The sequence below is a fragment of the Symphalangus syndactylus genome, chromosome 15, assembly GCF_028878055.3.
Source record: "Symphalangus syndactylus isolate Jambi chromosome 15, NHGRI_mSymSyn1-v2.1_pri, whole genome shotgun sequence".
Lineage (NCBI taxonomy): Eukaryota > Metazoa > Chordata > Mammalia > Primates > Hylobatidae > Symphalangus > Symphalangus syndactylus.
The window spans coordinates 82895076-82915717 of NC_072437.2; the positions used below are offsets into that span (position 1 = coordinate 82895076).

Below are 20642 nucleotides of genomic sequence, written 5' to 3' on the forward strand. Positions count from 1 at the left end.
AGGTGTGAGCCACCACACCCAGTGAAATGGCCAATGTTTTAATATCCTTTGCTTTTCCTAGCATATGGATATTGTGGATATAATTAAATTATTTTCTCCTGGCTTAAAACTGATTCTGTCTGAGCCCTAAACAATAAAACTTGGCTAGTGTCTGTCCTTTTGACTTGCTGTTTAGCATGTAGCACTTTTAATTTTGTCAGTTTTAGTTTTGTTCACAATATAATACTCTATTTTTCCAGTTTTTCTCATGGTTTGCAAAGCTGCAAACTCAGATGGATCAAGATGAAGGAACTAAATATAGGTATGTGTGTCTCTTGCATTTGTTGAATATCTTAATTTTTAGATCACAGTCATCTGAAGCATTTCATAAACAGTGTCTTTAAATAAAATTGAAGTATTAAGAAAACTGTAACAGCCATATATTCTTTAAGAATAGCCAGTGAGAAGATTTGGGTCTTTAAAACTGTTATTTAGAAGTTGTGTGATTAAAAACAAAAGAATTACATTATAATTAATAGGTTAGGAGGGATAGATGTTAGTTTTTAGATAACTCCAGAAAGAACTAGGTTCAGGTAGGAGTTGTAGAGGAATTCCAGGAGGTGTTTGTTCCTTTTTAGAAGGAGAAACATCCCCGAAAGACTTTCAGGATGGCCACTTAGGTTGGTTGTAACTATACTTCTGTCAGTGGATGTTGACAGCATGGGGGAAGTGACAGAGTACAGTTTCTAGCTGATTTGGGGGCTGTGGGTTGAGTGTCCACATTCAGTGTATTGATTTGTTGATGGCAATTATTGCTAGGCAGTGTGGTAGACTCTTTAATGTATGATGCCATTTAATCTTCATAACAGCTGTGTGAGGAAAGATATTACTATTCTTATTTTACAAATGAGCAACCTGAGGCCTGGAAATAATAAATTACTTGCTTAATCTCTTGCAGACTGGGCAGAGCTGGGGCTTGGACCCAGGTCTTCTAATTCTAAATCTAGAATTCTTTCCATGACATCACACCATCTTTCAAAGAGGGAAGTGATCTGAAGGACTGGCCTTACTTGGTGCCTTGGGATGGCTTTGGTGTCCCAGTCTTTAGAAGTTGAGCCAGTGATTCATTGCCTTATATGTGAAAAGCCATGTTATGGCTTCAAGGCTAATTCCTTTTGTTACTTATAGTATTAGTGATTTGCCTTCTTAAGTATTGAAACGGTTTATGACATAACTTTTGGTACATTTCTTAACATAATCAACTTATGTGCGTAGGTTGGACTTTCCTCCTGAAATTCGAACATTTTGGGAAAAATGAGGCTTTGTTGTTTTTTTACTGTGCTTATTGGGGGAAAAGATTATTGCCAATCCCCTTTTGGTTCTGTTTTCTAGACAGATGAGGGATTACTTGTCTGGGTTTCAGGAGCAGTGTGATGCTATATTGAATGATGTAAACAGTGCTCTTCAGCATCTGGAGTCTTTGCAGAAACAGTATCTTTTTGTGTCCAATAAGACAGGAACCCTACATGAAGCCTGTGAACAGCTCCTAAAAGAACAGGTAATTTGGAGTAAGAGAGAGGATCAGTCATTATATTTAATATTTTAAAATAGATGAATACAGTTTTATTTTAATTTTCTTAATTTCTCCAAGATCTTCAACTCTGCTGTGTTTGAGGCCCTGTGCTCAGCATGCAGACTGACAGCCTACTTTTTAAGTGCATGTGAATAGCAAAGGCAAGCCTTCTTATGTTTTGAGCTGTTAGGTCTCAGTACAATTTCCAAATATAGTGGCTATGTTGGTTTGCTCTGTCCACTCTTTATTACTGACACTTTTATTTTTTATTTTTATTTTTTTTTTGCTCTGTTGCCCAGGCTGGAGTGCAGTGGCGTGATCTCAGCTCATTGCAACCTCTGCCTCCTGGGCTCAAGCGATTCTCCTGCCTCAGACTCCCAAGTAGCTGAAATTACAGGCGTGTGCCACCACACCCGGCTAATTTTTGTATTTTTAGTAGAGACAGAGTTTCACCATGTTGGCTAGGCTGGTCTCAAACTCCTGACCTCAAGTCATCTGCCCGCCTTGGCCTCCCAAAGTACTGGGATTACAGGTGTGAGCCACTGCACCCAACTACTGACACTTTCCAAAGAAGCATAGTGATTGTACCAATGGTGAGATTTTGAAAAGATCAACTGATTGATTACTTTTGACCTAGAGCTAGAACACTTAAGTTAGTATATCTCAGAATTTTCTCTGTATGTACTTTTGCGTGTTTTAAAAATGCGATCATTTATTATTTTATGAAGAGATCATATAAAATTTACTGTAATATTATCGCCTATTTTAGTTCATGATTGTAGAAATACTTGAGCTGAATTCTCATATCTGATATAAACCTCTGTGTCTAATGTAAATCTATTTAGTGTAACTTTGAGACTGGCATGTTGATTCTTATATTCTTATAATAATGGATTTTTCTCTTTTAAAAAATGCAAGTCGGAACTTGTTGATCTGGCTGAAAACATTCAACAAAAGCTTTCCTATTTTAACGAGTTGGAAACTATTAACACAGTAAGCATTGTTCTTTACTTCTTACAAAGTTAGTGATTTTTGTTTTATTTTTGCCTTTCTTCGTGTAATCTTTAAATCTATAAATTGGCTTGAGTGATATTTTAACTTAGCTTGCTTGCTGGTAGATATTCCTATTTGTAGACAGTGGAGATACCATTACCAGTTCAGATTTTTAAATATTTGAGTTAAGATGTATTTCTTAAATTGTATTCTTGGTATTAAAATCTCTTTATTGGCTACCTCTTATAGTTTCTTATTTGTAAGCTTTGAAGAAGATCGTAAGAAGAAATATTCAGTTTTAGATTTTGCTGTGGTTATGCTACCATGATAGTAGTCAAAACATTGTTAAAACTTATTCTCATGTTTAGTTTGAAGAAAAGTATAGTCCTCAAAATGTATAGTTGCATCCCAATAAAGTATAATAGTTCCAATAAAGTATAATAGTTCCAATAAAGACAAGTGTGTAAATTATAGTTCAGTGTTTCTGACTCAAAAATTAATCATAACTATGTATAAGTCATGTTATTAAAATCATTTAATCATAGGTATTTAGTTTATTAAAGACATAGAACTAAAACTTGTGACTAGTTAACAATGGAATGCAATGGAAAGTAGTTCATTCCCAAGCTATTTGTATATCAGGATAAGAAATGATTGACTGGTTGTATTTTACTTTCATAGTATGACTGCTAAATATAGTATGACTGCTAGTTAATCGTTTAATCTTTAGAAAAATCACCACTGTTTCCAAGTAGAAAAATTATGTATATTGTATACCAGAAAGTGAGAAATGTAGGTATTTCATATATTATTTGAATATGACATTGTATAGTGGGGTAATATATACCATGTCCTAATTCATGAAGAGTCCCATTAAAGCTTATTAGGAATAAACTGAATTAAATCAGTATGCTTTTTCTATTTGTCCCTTCTTTATTGTACGTGTGGGCTACATTTGAGGATATTTTGGTGACTTTTAAAATTTATTATAAAGACATGTTATGTCCTAAAGGCAAATATGCTGACTCTAATCCATAGTTTCCAACTTTTATCTGTATCATTTTTTATGAATTAAGATTGTTTTCTTTTTCTCTTAAAGAAATTGAATTCCCCTACATTGTCGGTGAATAGTGACGGATTTATACCTATGCTGGCCAAGTTAGATGATTGTATAACATATATCTCATCTCATGTAAGTCAGAGTATTTTTGCATGTTTTAAAGAAATCTTTAGATTCCTATTCCTGTTCCTATCTTTTTGTGTTTTTCAACTTTTCTGTATTTAGCAAACATTCCTATTATATCACTTCTTGTGCTGTAAAGTGATTATTTCTGCCCAAGGGAAAAATATGTATTTGTAACATATTAAAGAAAAGTTGTAGTGAATTCTTAGTCGTTATTAGCAGTGGCGTAAAAAGTACTTTTAGCTCCCGCAACAGCCCCTGGAATGGAACGCATCCTGGCTGACTCAGCTTTATCCCATCTAACAGGATGAGCCATTTTTAAATTGGCGTCTTGACGTGCTTGGTATTTCTTTGGAAACAGAAAGTGTTACTTGTGGGGAAATAAAGGGACAAGCCCTTTGATTTAATCACCCTCTATTTCTGTTTCTTCAGGATTTATTGCTGTGTTTATTTCCCCTAACTCCTATTCTTTTCCTAGTTGAGTCTTACATATTAGCCTTGAAGTCCGTGGGGTGCTGAAAATATCTTTTACTAACAACTGCAAATATGTATTGAGCTCCTACTTTGTGCCAGGCACAGGGGGTTTGACTGTGACTGTATTTAAATACTGTAGTCACAGTATTTATTCATCTTCGTGGAGTTTATGATCTTTATGAAACCTGTTTTTGAACTTTATATATTGCTTTACATAGGGACACCTTGGTTTTCACTAAAAGCTTGCTTTTTGTCTGTGTTCATTTCCACTTTGTAAATCTTTCTCTTTTCCTTACAGCCTAATTTTAAAGATTATCCCGTATATTTGCTGAAGTTTAAACAGTGTCTTTCTAAAGCTTTGCACCTCATGAAGACATATACTGTGAACACACTACAGACCCTCGCAAGTCAGTTACTGAAAAGGGTGAGTTAACTGATCTCAACAACAGGTTTTTGTTGTTGTTGTTGTTTTGATTCATTCATCTTCCATAATCTTTGGCTGAGATTAGTACTTTGTAATTCCAAAAAATTTTGACCTTTTGTTAAGAATATGTACTACAGCTTTTTATTTATAGTAGGGAAAAATGACTATGTTATAAATATCCTTTGCAAATGTTATTTTCAAATAATGTTTAATAGTGTGAGAAGTATTCAGTACTATATGATGAATAATAAGATACAAATTGTCTCTTAAAACATTCCTTTTCTATCTTTTTTCATGAAAATATCAGAAGGAAATATACCCAAATCATAAAAGTGGCTCTGTCTGAGTGGTGGGTTAATATGCTTTTGAAGCATATTCATATTCATATTCATAATTATGCATCTCATAATGCATAATTTAAATTTTCTTCTTTACCCTTTTTTTGTATTTTTCAACTTTTCTATATTTAGCAGACATTTTTATTGAGCACTGCCTAATGCTTGATATTATATTAGGAATTGTATAGAAACAAAGAGGAGCTAATAAGGTCCCTGCCCTCATGGAGCTTATATTCAAAAGAAATAACCAGTACAGAAAGAAGCAAATCAATTAGTTAATTACGGATTGTAGTTGATTCTAGGTGGAAAATTAACAGAGTGTAAGGTTAGAAAATAAGAGTAGAATAAGCTAAGATGGTCATTGAAAATTTCCTTTCCTAAGAAAATAAAATCCATAAACGTTATGTTTTGGTTTTTAAGCTTACTTTCTAAAGAATGTGGAGTGTCTTCTTGAACTTTCCATTCAAAGCTTGTGATGTTTGGCTTGCATTTTTACTGTTCACATTGTTCTTAGCTGATATACCAACTAACCTATATAGTTTTTTATTTTGCAAAATTTTCAGTAAGTTTAGGAAACTAATAGCTCATAAAGACTGGTACCTATTATGTGCTAGTGCTTTGCTACTGAGCTGCACCAAACCTTTAGGAGTTTAATGGATGCACTGAGTCTTAGAGGGATGAAGTACTTGGGCCAGTGTCCTACATTCAGTGAGTGGCAGAATGTGAATCTCAATTCAGATCTGTTTGCCACCAAAATTTAAATAATTTAAGGTTAATTTTAACTATAAAGGAGAGAGGGATGACAGTTCCATTTAATTATTTCTCCTGTGTAGCCATAATAATATTTAATCTTCCTGAGATTTTTCTCCCTAAGCTTTGATTGGTATACAGGCCAAGCAGTAGCCATAGGAAATGGTTGCTGTTGGGTTTTCTCAATTATTTGTTTGCTAATTATCTTCCTTCCTTATCCTCCCCCATGTTTCTTTAGGATCCTTCATCTGTACCTAATGCAGACAATGCCTTCACATTATTTTATGTGAAATTTCGAGCTGCTGCCCCCAAAGTCAGAGTAAGTCTATTGACATAACTAGGACATTGCTGTGAAATTTGTTCATCTGCCCTTTTGAAGTACTGTTGTATGTTAGGCTCTTTGTTTATACCGAGGAAGTGAACTTGAATGAAAGGTCGACATTGTCCTTCCACATTATAGCAGTGTATCTTAGTGTTGTGTCTAGGTTCTTGAAGTCCACAGAGCAGGAAGCATCTAGCTTTTCCTATGATGCTCAGGGACGGTTTCTAGATGAAGATGATAGACGGGTTTTAAATGCTTGGCTGGTGGTCTTGAAGGGACCAGTAAGGTGTTTTGATAAAGAGAACAGCACATATAGTGAAGGTTGTAGGAGACATAAAAGACATACATTTTGGGAGAGATCTTTATACTTCAAAGAGTCTCTCATGAGGAATGTTACGTGCCGTGCTAATGTAGGAAAAGTAGAGAACCAATGAAGTGGTATCTTAAACAGAGGAGTTATTTGGTCAGATTTGCCAAACAGACATGTAAACCAATGGAACAGAATAGAGAACTCAGAAATAAATGCATGCATTTTCAGCCAACCGATTTTTGATAAAAGCACCAAGAACATTTTGTGGGGAAAGGATGATTGCTGGGGAAACTAGATATTCATATGCAGAAAAATGAAACTAGACCTCTGTCTCTCGCTATATACAAAAATCAGAACAAAATGGATTAAAGACTGAAGATCTGAAGCTATAAAACTACTAGAAGAAAACATAGGGGAAATGTTTTAGGACATTGGTCTAGGCCACGATTTTATGGCTAAAACTTCAAAAGCATAGGCAACAAAAACAAAAATAGACAAATGGGACTATAATAATCTTAAAAGCTTCTGCCCAACAAAGGAAACAATCACCAGAGTGAAGAGACAACCTGTAGAATGGTAGAAAACATTTACAACTATTCATCTGACAAGGGACTAATATTCAGAATATACAAGGAACTTAACAGAAGAAGACCCCAAATAATCCCATTAAAAAGTAGGCAAAGAGGCTGAGTAGACATTTCCCAGAAGGAGACTATACAGATGGCCAACAGTTATATGAAAAAATGTTCAACATCACTAATCATCAGGGAAATGTAAATAAAAACTAAGTGAGATGTCATCTCACCCCAGTTAGAATGGCTGTTATCAAGAAGACATAAAATAAATGCTGGTGAGGATGCAGAGAAAAGGAAATTCTTATACACTGTTGGTGGGAATGTAAATTAGTACAGCTGTTATGGAAAACAGTATGGAGATTTCTCAAAAAACTAAAAATAGAGCTGTCATACTATCCAGCAATACCTCTACTGGGTATTTATCCAAAGGCAAGGAAATCAGTATATCAAAGGGATACTTGTGTTGATTGCAGCACTATTCGCAATAGTAAAGATACGGAATCAACCTAAGTGTCAATCAGTGGATGAATGGATAAAGAAAATGTGGTATATATAAACAATAAGATACTATTCAGCTGTAACAAAAAATGAAATCCTGTCATTTGCAGCAACATGAATGGAACTAGAGGTCATTAAGTTAGTAAAATAAGCCAGGCACAGAAAGACAAATATTGTATGTTTTCACTCATGTGGGAACTAAAAAAGTTGGTCTTGTGGAGGTAGAGAGTAGAATGATAGATACCAGAGGCTAGGATGGGTTGGGTGGAGGGGAGGTGGAGAGGTTGGTTAATGGGTATAAATGTACAGTTTAATAGAAATAAGTTCTAGTGTTCAGTAGTGTAGTAGGATGACTGTAGTTAACAATTTATTGTATATTTCAAAATAGCTAAAAGGGAAGATTTGAAATTTTTCCTGCACAAAGAAATAATACATGTTTGAGGTGGTGGATACCCTAAACACTCTGATTTGATCATAACACATTGTATCCATGTATCAAAATATCACATGTACCCCATAAATATGTGCAATTATGTATTAATAAAAAAGATTAAGGATGCAATATAAAAAATGGATTATGGTGAAGAGAGATTTGAGACAGGGAGGCCTCATTACTAAGGAAGATTATGCAGTAATCCAGATGAGATTAGGGGGTGAATTAATGCATTGGTAGGATATTTCATGAGGTTGAGTATGTGCCTTATTCATTCTGCGTAGCAGGAATCCATGATGTATTTATTTTGATTAATAGCATGGAGGGGGCAAAGATCAATATATGTTATATTTTATAACATATCTGAGATACATTTATTGAAGCTGGTGCATATATATTCTTTCTACTCATTGTGAAGTTTCTAGAAATAATCTACTTTTGCTGACTGACTTCACTTCCTTGCTTGTTTCTGTCTTGAAAGTCAGCCAGTTGATGGCTGGGCACAGTGGCTCACACCTGCAATCCTAGTACATTGGGAGGCCAAGGAGGGCGGATCCCTTGAGTTTAGGAGTTGGAGACCAGCCTGGGCAACATGACGAAACCCTGTCTGTACCAAAATTACAAAAATTAGCTGGACATGGTGGCGTGCACCTGTGGTCCGGCTACTTGGGAGGCTGAGGTGGGAGGATTGCTTGAACCCAGGAAGTCAAGGATGCAGTGAGCCAAGATAGCACCACTGCACTCCAGCCTGGGTGACAAAGTGAGACTCTGTCTCAAAAAAAAAAAAAGCCAGCCAGTTTAAAGGAATTTTTTTTTTTTTTTAAATAGGAGAAACTTAGTTTTGTTTATAGAATATATATGTGGAATATGTGTACAACCTAGATGTCTAACAGATGTCTAACTGGATGTCAGTTTATGGCATGAGATTTAGATTGTGCCTGATTGATTGCTTTTGCTTATTAGCCAAATACTAATGATAAAAATTTGATTAGAAAAGAAAAGGTATAGATGAGAGGGCTCAGTGTGGTGGGTGATTATAAAATGATTATATAGTTATCAGTGGCTTTCCTACATACCATTAGTAACAAATTAATATATGTGATGGGGTCCCATTTATATCAGTGACAAAAAGCATAAAATACTTACCTAGCAGTAACCTTAACAAATATAAGGATGAAGAAAATGACAAAACTAGACAGAAAATTATAAACGACTGAATAAATGGTAAGCCCATCTTCTTCCTGGTTGGGGTGATTTAATTTTTAAAATGTCACTTTCTCCCAGAGTAATTTGTTGGTTAGAATGTACTCCTAGCAGAAATTCCAATGGATTTTTTTTTTTGCATGATTCTAAACTTTATCTGGTAAATAGGCAAGACTAAAGAAGAAAATTTTGAAAAATACAGTGTCATTGATTCAAGCATTCACTGACAGATTGGAATGGAAAGTTGTGGTACTTAATATATTAAGAAACATCCCAAATAAAAAAGGAAGGACTGGAGTTTTCTACATGGTATTGGGAAGATTTGCTAAATATTTGAAAAAATAGTAAGCTTTTTACTCTATAACATTACCAAAATAATATATTCTAAGTGAATATATTCACTTAGTGGAAAATATATGCAAGTTAAGGCTGGGTGACTTTTGTCTGTCATAAATTGGCAGATTATGGTCAGTGCTTCTGAGGATTTATTAGACAGGCAATACTGCTGATAGGAATGTAATTGGATTATTTTCTAAAAAACAGTTTAGAAGAATAGACCAAAAGCCCATAAAAATACATACCTCTTTTGACCTGGTGTTTTGGGGTCCCCACCTGGAAGGTAGGTGCTATTACACCAGTTTTATACAGTAGGGAGTGGAATCTCAGAAGTGAACCAGCTTGCCTGGGCTCAAACAGCTACTAAGGAGCAGGTGCTGGAACCCTCTAGTTTCACTCAAGGCTCTTCACAAATGGGCTCTGATTCTTCAGAAACAACCTAGATATCAGTAGAAATGGGATATTATGTAGCCTTTTAGGATAATGTTTTAAATCAGGCTTACAATGATTCATTGAATGTTGACTAGGTACCAGGTACTATGCTAAGGCCGTCTATACATTTTCAACTAGTATTGAAAAGTATTTAATCATAGGAAAATGTTTATGAAATAATGTTAATTTTTAAAAAACAGATTATAAAGCAGAATATATAGTATAATTACAGTTTTACTTAAAAAGAAAAATATAGGAACTGTGGATATAAAAAAACTGAAAGAAAATATACTGAAATGCTGTGATGAATTTTTGGTATAAGTGATTTTTATGATTTTTAACTTTCTTATATTTACAGTTTTTCTGAGTATGTGATACAATTAATATTATAATCAGAAAGTAATGGATAATATAACAGAGATGGTTTTTTAATGCATTTTTTCTTACTTTGCAGACTCTTATTGAACAAATAGAACTACGATCTGAAAAAATACCTGAGTAAGTACCTAGAAGTTAATCTGATTTCCACATGAACCTTTGTCTTGTAGTACTGTTTTTCCAAATCTGGTTTTATCTCTGATATTTTATGAGCAATTGCCTTCCAGCTTGTTCTTGTAACATACAACTTATTTTGGGGAGCAAGGTCACAGACTTAGCAAGTTTACGTGACAGCAGTTTTTCCCATACTAGGATTTCCTTCTTATTTGGGCAGATGTGGGGTTCCTATTCTTGGAAAAGAAAGCTTTCTTTAAAAGATAAAGCTTATGGCGTCACAGTTCATTATGGTTTGCTTTTGTTTTATGTCTGTATTTCTAGTATTAAATAGTTAACGTGGGCAAATGAGAGGTGACCGTTATAGCTTTAAAAGAGGTTTGGCAACCTACACTGGGATTTAAGATGAAATTTAGTTTACATATCTGAAATGAAAAGTTTAATCTCATTTGCTTTCTGTCAGATACCAACAACTGCTAAATGATATCCACCAGTGTTACCTTGATCAGCGGGAGCTCCTTTTGGGCCCTAGTATCGCTTGCACTGTTGCAGAGTTAACCAGCCAAAATAATAGAGATCACTGTGCCTTGGTAAGTTTCTACTTGTTTTGGTTTAATGTTAAATGTTCCTCTTGAGTTATGTTGATATCCTAGAAACTATACTTGGTTAAATAAGTTTTGGTGCCCATAGTTAACTAAAAAAGCATGTTTTTCATTATGACAAATCTAGTTTGGTAATTAGCCTTATTCACCTTTGCAAAATATTCTCATTTTTTACTTATTTTTTTAGATAAGAAGATTCACAAATAAGTATTGTTCTTGAAAAATGAGATTTCAAAGTTTGTAGATTTATATTAACAATTTAGCTTTTGCTGCAGAAGTGCTTTTTTGTTTAGTGTAATTTTACTCATACTATAAATTTTTTTACTATAAAAATGCATAAGGGCTCTTTTTTGAAATGCTTTTGAACTAGGAAAGTAATTTGTGTTTATTATGAAAAGTTTAGAAACTAAAGCATTAAGAAAATAAAAGTCACCTATAATCTCATTATGCAGTCATCTATCGAAAACCAACCATTTTCTGTCCTTCAGTAAGTTGTTTTAAGAGTATGTATGTGTAATCTCTGCACATAAAGTGTAGGCTTTGTTTCATAAACATCAGAAATGTTGTGTGTCTTTAACTGTAGGTGGTGTGTGTTTGTTTACTGCAGGTTCGTAGTGGCTGTGCCTTCATGGTTCATGTCTGCCAGGATGAACACCAACTTTACAATGAATTTTTCACAAAACCAACATCAAAATTAGAGTAGGTGGACATGGAATCTAACTCTTATTCATAAAATTTAACTTGCTAATGACCATAATGAATCAGTATATTATAGGAGTATTCTATCATTAACTGGAGAATGTTTTAACTTGTGTGTGTCTGTGAACAGAATATTGTTGGGTGGGACAGATATTTTCTTAAAAGTTATTTTCTTAAATGTGCAACTTACATGCTTTTGTATTGTTTGTAATGTAATTATTTAGATATTATGGTGTGATAGAAAGAAATCTATACAGAATTCTGTAGCCTCGGGATCTAGATCCCTTTGTCTCCACTAAGTACAATAATTCCTTCTAGTTAAAAAATTCTCTGATTCTAACTAATGAAAAGATTTAAAAATACAGATACTATTTAATAACCTTTTCTTTATTTTTCTCAAAATGTCTTTCAGATCCACTGTTAGTCACTTTTGGTTTCTTCATGTTCACTCTTTTGACTCTTACAAACATTCCAAGCTTATGACTCTTGTAATGAGGAAGAGAAAAGTATTTTATGGTTTTAGTTGAAGTGATCACTTTTGATGAAATACCGCGTATAGAAGAGTACCATTGACAGTATGAAGCATATAGACAACTTAAGTTTTTCTTTTTAAATGTTTAAAATTTCTCAAAATACTTGGCATATGACCAAAGTACTTTGAATTTTATTTATCTAAATCCATGAGTATTCAATAATTTTAAACTTGTCTTTCCTGGGGGACAAAGTTACCATTTGATTGATAGTGAAGTAGAATATAAAAGGTAATTAAGTCTTCTGAAATACTTTTTGTTGTTTTTGAAAGGACATATAGAAAATTGTTGCTGAAATAGATAGAAGTTATAATAGGTTGACTTTTGTTTGGGGGTAGCTACTTTGAATTGACTGCTGTGGATTGCTTGATTCTGAGCTTTTAAAGCAAAAACTGTTTCTAGAATTACTTTCAGCCTTTCTCTTATCATTCTGTAATGTCCTCAGATACTATTTTCCAGTAGATACTTATTGTTCTTATCGACTGGAAGAAATCAATGAGGATTTCTAAACTATTAGAAAATCCTGAAAAAACTACTACTAATAGACATTTTTATTCTTTCATTTTAGTGAGCTTTTGGAGAAACTGTGTGTGTCATTGTATGATGTCTTCAGGCCATTGATCATTCATGTTATTCACTTAGAGACTCTGTCGGAACTTTGTGGGATTCTTAAAAATGAGGTGCTTGAAGATCATGTGCAGAACAATGGTAAATGAGTAGAAATGATCATTTTAAGTTATATCACTGGCTCAATGAATTTGAAAAAAAAAGTGTTTCTTCCCTCACCCCGCTAAATACATACATTTAATATTTTTGAAGCTTGGCTTGATGCCTTACCCCTTCTTGAATGAAGTTGCACCTTATTCTGTCACTAAAGACACAATCAGATAGGGAAAGAATCTTAAAATCTGGGTAAAATTAGTAATAAAATAATTATAGTCAAGTTTTCTTTCTGGCATCTGGAATCCAGATAGAACACATCATTACTTTTGGGTTAGGCATTTCTAGCACACTGTTACCAGAATACAAAATACATAAATAAATAATTGAATATATTGTATACTTTTGATTAAAAAACAGAAATTGTTTTTGTGTATATTCATAGTAATAGTTGATCTGTTTTGAAATTACAAATAAAGAAAAGCGGTTCTCTGGAATAGCTCTACTTTGTCCATCTGATATATTCTTCAGTATTTGATTTGATCGTCATAGAGAACATGATTTTCCTAATAGTACCTAGGTACCTTTAAAAAATACCCTTTAGGCCGGGCATAGTGGCTCATGCCCGTAATCCCAGCACTTTGGGAAGCCGAGGTGGGTGGATCACCTGAGGTCAGGAGTTCGAGAACAGCCTGGCCAACATGGTGAAACCCTGTCTCTACTAAAAATACAAAAATTAGCCAGGCCTGCTGGCAGGTGCCTATAATCTCAACTACTCGGGAGGCTTAGGCAGGAGAATTGCTGGAACCTGGGAGGGGGAGGTTACAGTGAGCCGAGATTGTGCCATTACACTCCAGCCCAGGCAACAACAGCAAGACTGTGTCTTAAAAAAAAAAAAAAAAAAAAAAAAAACCCTTCAAGTAATTATTCTACTCACAGAATTTATTGTCCTCACTTTGGCTTTCATTGAGACACTGAATTTGTTACTCTTCCAAAGTTACTCAGTTGCATTTAACTCATTCATTTTCTCACATTTTACTGCTTCTAAATTTTTTATTGCTTCTGATTTTAAAATTCTTGTGTTTTTTTTGTTTTGTTTTGGTTTTTGAGTTGGGGGTCTCACTCTTGTCATCCAGGCTGGAGTGCAGTGGCACGATCTCGGCTCACTACAACCTCTGCCTACTGGGGTCAAGTGATCTCCCACCTCAGTCTCTTGAGGAGCTGAGACTACAGGTGCATGCCACCATGCCCAGCTATTTTTATATTTCTTTTGTAGAGAGGGGGTTTTGCCATGTTGCCCAGGCCAGTCTTGAGCTCCTGGACTCAAGCAGTCTGCCCTCTTTGGCCTCTCAAAGTGCTGGGATTACAGGTGTGGCCACTGCACCTGGCCAAAATTAATGTGATTTTTTTTCTTTTTTTTTTTGAGACGGAGTCTCGCTCTGTGCAGTGGTGCGATCTCGGCTCACTGCAGCCTCTGCCTGCTGGGTTCAAGTGATTCTCCTGCCTCAGCCTCCTGAGTAGCTGGGACTACAGGTACGCACCACCATGCCCAACTGATTTTTGTATTTTTAGTAGGGATGGGGTTTCACCATGTTGGCCAGGATGGTCTCGATCTCTTGACCTCATGATCCACCCGCCTTGGCCTCCCAAAGTGCTGGGATTATAGGCATGAGCCACTGCACCTGGCTTCTTTGTTTTTAAATAGAGATAGGGTCTCACTGTGTTGCCTAGGCTGGGCTTGAACACCTGGACTCAAGTGATCATCCTACCTGTGCCTCCCAAAGTGCTGGGATTATAGGCATGAGCCACCATGCCTCGCCTAATGTGATTGTGTGTTATCTTTAACCCCCTATCTTTTGGAAGGCTGTTACAGAATTACTAGTGTGTCTTAACATGGATGGCATCTTTTTTATTTATTTATTATTTTTGAGACAGGGTCTTACTCTGTTGCCCAGGCTGGAGTGCAGTGGCATGATCACAGCTCACTGCAGCCTCAACTTCCCGGGCTCAGGTGATTCCCAGCTCAGCCTCTCAAGTAGATGAGACTACAGATGCGCACCACCACGCCTGGCTAATTTTTTGTATTTTTATGGAGCTGGAGTTTTGCCATGTTGCTCAGGCTGGCCGATCTTGAACTCCTGGGCTCAAGTCATCTGCCTGCCTCCCAAAATGCTGGGATTATAGGCGTGAGCCCCTGTGCCTTGCTGATGGCATCTTAGAAATAAATACTATGTAAACTCATACTTTATTTTACTTTTTACTTTTCTCAGTGAAAATGTTAACAAGTCATTTAATATCTGTGGTACTCAATTTATTTGTAAAATGGGGATGTTGATAGCCCAGTTAATAAGCTACCTTAGCAATTTCTTAGGCTTGGTCTGAAGCTATATGAAATAACTTTTAAAGAGCAAAGCACTCTTAAAATTCAGATTTTATTATTCATATTAATAATATAAACAGAGTACTGCCCAGTTTTAAAGTTGAGGAAATTGAAAGACGTTTATTAAACTTTTCCAAGCTCATTGAGTCATGCTGAAATAGAATACAATCACAGCCTCTGAAGCAAAAGTGGTTCGTACTGTTTCTGAACAATTTAGTAACATCTTTGCTTGTTTAAAAGAAAGTGTTTTTCTAAATCTAAAAGAATGGATGATTGCACTTTTTTATCAGCTGAGCAACTGGGGGCATTTGCAGCTGGAGTTAAGCAGATGTTAGAAGATGTACAGGAGCGGCTCGTCTACCGAACCCACATCTATATTCAGACGGACATCACGGGCTATAAACCAGCTCCTGGAGATCTGGCATATCCCGATAAGTTAGTCATGATGGAGGTAGGATCTCCTTACTTGATCTCCCGTCTGCCCCCACACAGCTTTTAGATGTTTTATTTATTATTATTTTTAAAATGTGTATATTAAAATAGAGATAAGGTCTCCCCTTGTTGCCCAGGCTGGTCTCGAACTCCTGAGCTCAAGTGATCCACCTGCCTCAGCCTCCCAAGGGCTGGGATTACAGGCATGAGCCACTGTGCCTAGCCTAGATGTTTTTTACTGGTTAAAATGGGATTTTTCTTTTTAATTCTTCCTCAAAATGTAAAATCAAGATAAGTTTGCTATAAAAATTAAAGGAGATAAAATTTAAAAGAATTAAAAATAGTTTGTTAGGTTTTCTTTCCTTCAAGTTATGTTTTTTGTTTTGTTTTGTTTTTTGTTTTCTGAGATGGAGTCTCGCTCTGTCACCCAGGCTGGAGTACAGTGGCGCGATCTCGGCTCACTGCAACCTCTGCCTCACGGGTTCGCGCCATTCTCCTGCCTCAGCCTCCTGAGTAGCTGGGACTACAGGCGCCCGCCACCACAGCCGGCTAATTTTTTATATTTTTAGTAGAGACGGGGTTTCACCGTGTTAGCCAGGATGGTCTCAATCTCCTGACCTCGTGATCCACCTACCTCAGCCTCCCAAGGTGCTGGGATTACTGGCGTGAGCCACCGCACCCGGCCCCTTCAAGTTAGGTTTTATAAACATTCTATTCCATTCTCTTCCCATTGGCAGGAAATACACATTCTCAATTTTAAAATTGAATTAGTGATTCCTATGATTTCTCTTTTTTTTGAATAAGTGGCATAGAAGAAGGTTGATAATGTAGGAGCCACCAGGTTGATGGTGATGATGTAACCGTGTGTCATGCTCTCTCATAAAAACCCTGGAGGCCATCTCCTCAAAATTATACCGTACAAGTGTCCAGTTTATGGTTTGAAGACTTGGGTTTATCTTCCTGATCTTTCAGTTCCATATATGTCTTCATTTTCTTTGCGTTCTGGACAGACTTTAAATAATGCCTAAGATATTAGTATTGAAACAGAATTAGAACTTTTTAAATGGAAATTTTCAAATATAAGCAAAAGTAGAAATTGTAATATGATGAACTCTTAGGTACCATTACCTCAGCTTCAACATGGCTAGACTTATACTCCTTTTCACCCCCATTAATTATTTTAAAGCAAATTCCAAACATGATTTCAATTAGTAAATACTTCAGGCCGGGAATAGTGGCTCATGCCTGTAATCACAGCACTTTGAGAGGCTGAGGTGGGAGGATCACTTAATCTCAGGAGTTCGAGACCAGCCTGGGCAACATAGCAAGAAACCCCATCTCTACTAAAAATACGAAAATTAACCAGGTGTGGTGGTGTGCTCCTGTGATCCCAGCTACTCAGGAGGCTGAGATGGGAAGATTACTTGAGCCGGGGAGGTAGAGGTTTCAGGGAGCCGAGATCACGCCACTGCACTCCAGCCTGGGTGACAGAGCCAGACCCCGTCTCAACAACAACAACAACAACAACAAAAAAGTGTGACCACTGAAGGCTAAGCAGGACGGAATATAACTTTACACTCCTGAAGGTTAATAGATTCTGGGTTACTCCTTCTAAGTAGCAGAAACCAATGAGCAAAAGAAAATCGAGTCAAGAGGTTAAATAAGCAAAACAACAATAACAAAATTAAAAAGAAAACTTTCAGTAGGTAACTCTAAAAAGTTAAGGGCATTTTTATTTTTAACGCAACCATAATATAATTATCACACCTAAAACCAGTGTAGTTCCTTAATATCATCAAGTATCTAGAACTTATTTTTCAGATTCACCAGTTGTTAATATTTCATCACATTTATTTTATCTCTTTGTGTGTGTGTGTTGCTGAGCCATTTGAAAGTTGCAGACATCATGACTCCTCATTCCTAAGTACTTCAGTTCTTATTCTCATAAGAATAAAGACAATTGTTCATATAGCCACAGTATCATTTTTGTATTTAAGGAAATTAACATTAATTCAATAATATTATTTATATATAGTCCATATTGAAATTTCCCCATTTGTCCTTCAGATGTCTTTTTTTTTTTTTTTTTTTGAGACATAGTTTCACTCTTTTCGCCCAGGCTGGAGTGCAGTGGCGCCATCTTGGCCCACTGCAACTTCCGCCTCCCGGGTTCAAGCGATTTCAAGAAATTGTATATGATGTGAAGTAGGGGTCCAGTTTCATTCTTCTGCATGTGGCAATCCAGATGTTCCAGCATCATTTATTGAAAAGGCTAGTATTTGTCTATTGGATGGTCTTGGCACCCTTGTTGAAAATCAGTTGACCATAGATGAACTTTTTTTGTTTTTGTTTTGTTTTGTTTTTGGACTCTCAAGTTTATTCCATTCATCTTTATGTCTTATCCTTGTGCTAGCACCAGACTGTCTGGATTACAATTGTTTTGTAATAAATTTTGTACTTGGGAAGCAGTTTTGCTATTTTGTTCTTGTTTTTTTTTTCAAATTGTTTTGGCTGTTTTGGGCTCCTTGCAATGCCATATGATTCTAGTAATTTGAATCGTCTTTCTTTTTTTCTTGGTCAATCTAGAGTCCTTTGTTTTCTTGCACAAGATGATCCAGGCGTCTCCTTGCTCCAGGAATGTTTCACATTCCTTGCTCCAGACCTACGGTCAGCTCTTTCTCCAGGAACCCTTGGTTCCTTAAGGGGAAAGAGGGTGGTATTTAGAAACCAAGATCTGAGTATTAGGTGTGCTCATTTCTAGTGGTGGATTACTTCTAGCTCTCTTTAAAGAGCTAGAAAATATACATTTAAAAATATCATGAGTTCATACTGAAATCTCCAGTTCAGGTCCAGTTCCACAGGGTTCTTCCTTTTCCCATATCTCGTATTTGTGTTTCCAGTCCCACAGAAGAAACCCTGGCTCCCAGCACCTCTAATGTATTTACTCATTTGCTTCAAGTTACAACATACACAAAATAGTTTCAGAATTATAACACTAATGCCATGACTAATAGCAAACTTAATTCAAGATTTTTGTACTACTGTTGTTCTTAGAATATATCCTACTAAGATATACAATGAGATTGCTGTCAGACATTTGATTCTAAATATAAATCTGCAGATTTCAAATCTCTTTAGAGATTTTTGCCCATGTAAGTTTGCCATTTGCATGGCGTAGGGGGAAATGTAAGAGTGAGATAGACCTGGGTTCAAATCCCAGCCCAGTTAGTAGCTCTTTCTTATCTTTTATTAGTATGTTTAATTATTTGTAAAACAGGCATAATACTGACCCTGGAGGATTGTTGTAAGAGTAAAGATAATGACCCAGAAAGCACTTAACGCTGGTAGTCATATGATAGACAGTGGCTGTTGTCGTTTATTTAACCCTTGAAATATTTAAAAACAGAACATTTGACTTTTTAAAAATAGTCTTGGCCAGGCACCGTGGCTCACGCCTGTAATACTAGCACTGTGGGAGCCAAGGTGGGTGAATGGCTTGAGCCCAGGAGTTCAAGACCAGCCTGCGCAACACAGTGAAACCCCATCTCTACAAAAAATGCAAAAATGAGGCAGGCACGGTGGCGGCTGTAGTCCTAGCTACTCAGGAGGCAGAGGTGGGAGGATCACCTGAGCCCAGGAGATGGAGGCTGGGGTGAGCTGTCACTGCGCCACTGTACTCCAGCCTGGGTCACAGAGTGAGACACTGCCTAAAAAAAAAAAAAAAAAAAAAAAAAAAAAAAAAAAAAAAAAAAAAAAAAATTGGAGGCCTGATTATTTTATTTGAAAAATTCCAAAGGCAGTTTTGGTGCTAGTGAATTTAAAAAATGTCCCTTGAAATAATTTTGCTAAGTCATCATGTTTCTAACATATTTTAAAAAAATATAATCTTGAGAAATCTGTAAGCTCTTCAATTTAAAAAAAAATGTAATCTAATTTTTGCCAGGTCTAAACACTAATCTTGCTTAATTAGTTTATATCAGGAGTGCTGTAGACCTAAATATCTGTGGAAAATAGATTAAAGATAATTTCTTCCTAAGTGTATCCTGTATTCATCAGCATATCTTTTGTCACAAAGTGCCAGTCTGTGTTGTTAAAGTTGTCAGATGTGGCTCAGATACTATCCTGTTTCTATTTAGACTGCTTTTCTTGGATGTCAAATGTCCTAATTTCTTTTATTTTTATTTTTAAAATAGACTTTATATTGTAAGATAGTTTGAGATTTACAGAAAAATTGAGAAGGTGGTACAGAGTTTTTATATACCCTGCACCCAGTTGCTTCTATTACTAAGATCTTCTGTTGGTATGATACATTTGCCACAATGAATGAACCAGTAGTGATTCATTGGTATTTATTTACTAAGTCCCATAGTTTATTCAGGTTTTCTTAGTGTTTTTCATGTCGTATTCTATTCCAGGATCCCATTTACAACACCACATTGCACTTAGTTTTTATGTCTTTTTAGGCTCCTTTTGTCTGTGACAGTTTTTCAGACTTTTCTTGTTTTTGATGACTTAGCAGTGTTGAGAACTGGTTTATAGTGTTGTCATGAGTATTTCAAGCTTTTTATATGATGCCCCTTTGTTGGAATTCATCTGATGTTACCCTTATGATTAGACTAGTGTTTTGGGTTTTTGGGAGGAAAACCACAGTGGTGTAAAATGCCATTGTTATTACATCATATTAAGGGTACAGCCTTTCAACATGAATGTTCACTGTTGATATTGAACTTGACCATCTGGCTGAAGTAGTGCTGTCAGGTTTCACCACCGTGCAGTTACTCCTCCACTTTCCACACTGTACTCTTTGGAAGGAAGTCCCATGTGTAACCCATGCTCAAGGAGTGGGTTGTGCTCTACCTTTTTTGAGGGCAAAGTATCTATATAAATACTTGGAACTTTTCTGTAAGGGAGATTTGTCTCTTTTTGCAATTTGTTGATTCAATCACTTACTGATGTCAGTGTGGACTTATGGATATTTATTCATACTTTGGGTTATAGTTCAGTGGTACTTTATTTTGCTGCTC

The 20642-nt window shown here is 35.9% G+C and overlaps 1 protein-coding gene across 2 annotated transcripts in view; it reads left to right on the forward strand.

Annotated features, from left to right (window-relative positions):
* COG3 (component of oligomeric golgi complex 3) overlaps window positions 1-20642 on the forward strand; it is a 70118-nt gene that overhangs the window by 13882 nt on the left and 35594 nt on the right. For both annotated transcript variants that reach the window (XR_008651189.2, XM_055244033.2), the window contains exons 3-13: window positions 240-301; window positions 1372-1537; window positions 2471-2545; window positions 3645-3737; window positions 4501-4626; window positions 5953-6033; window positions 10278-10321; window positions 10779-10905; window positions 11525-11616; window positions 12715-12854; window positions 15477-15637. Coding sequence is in view for 1 of the 2 variants with exons in the window: in XM_055244033.2 (XP_055100008.1) it covers window positions 240-301; window positions 1372-1537; window positions 2471-2545; window positions 3645-3737; window positions 4501-4626; window positions 5953-6033; window positions 10278-10321; window positions 10779-10905; window positions 11525-11616; window positions 12715-12854; window positions 15477-15637 (1167 nt within the window). In the remaining variant the exon portion in view is untranslated. The remainder of the gene's footprint in view (window positions 1-239; window positions 302-1371; window positions 1538-2470; window positions 2546-3644; window positions 3738-4500; window positions 4627-5952; window positions 6034-10277; window positions 10322-10778; window positions 10906-11524; window positions 11617-12714; window positions 12855-15476; window positions 15638-20642) is intronic.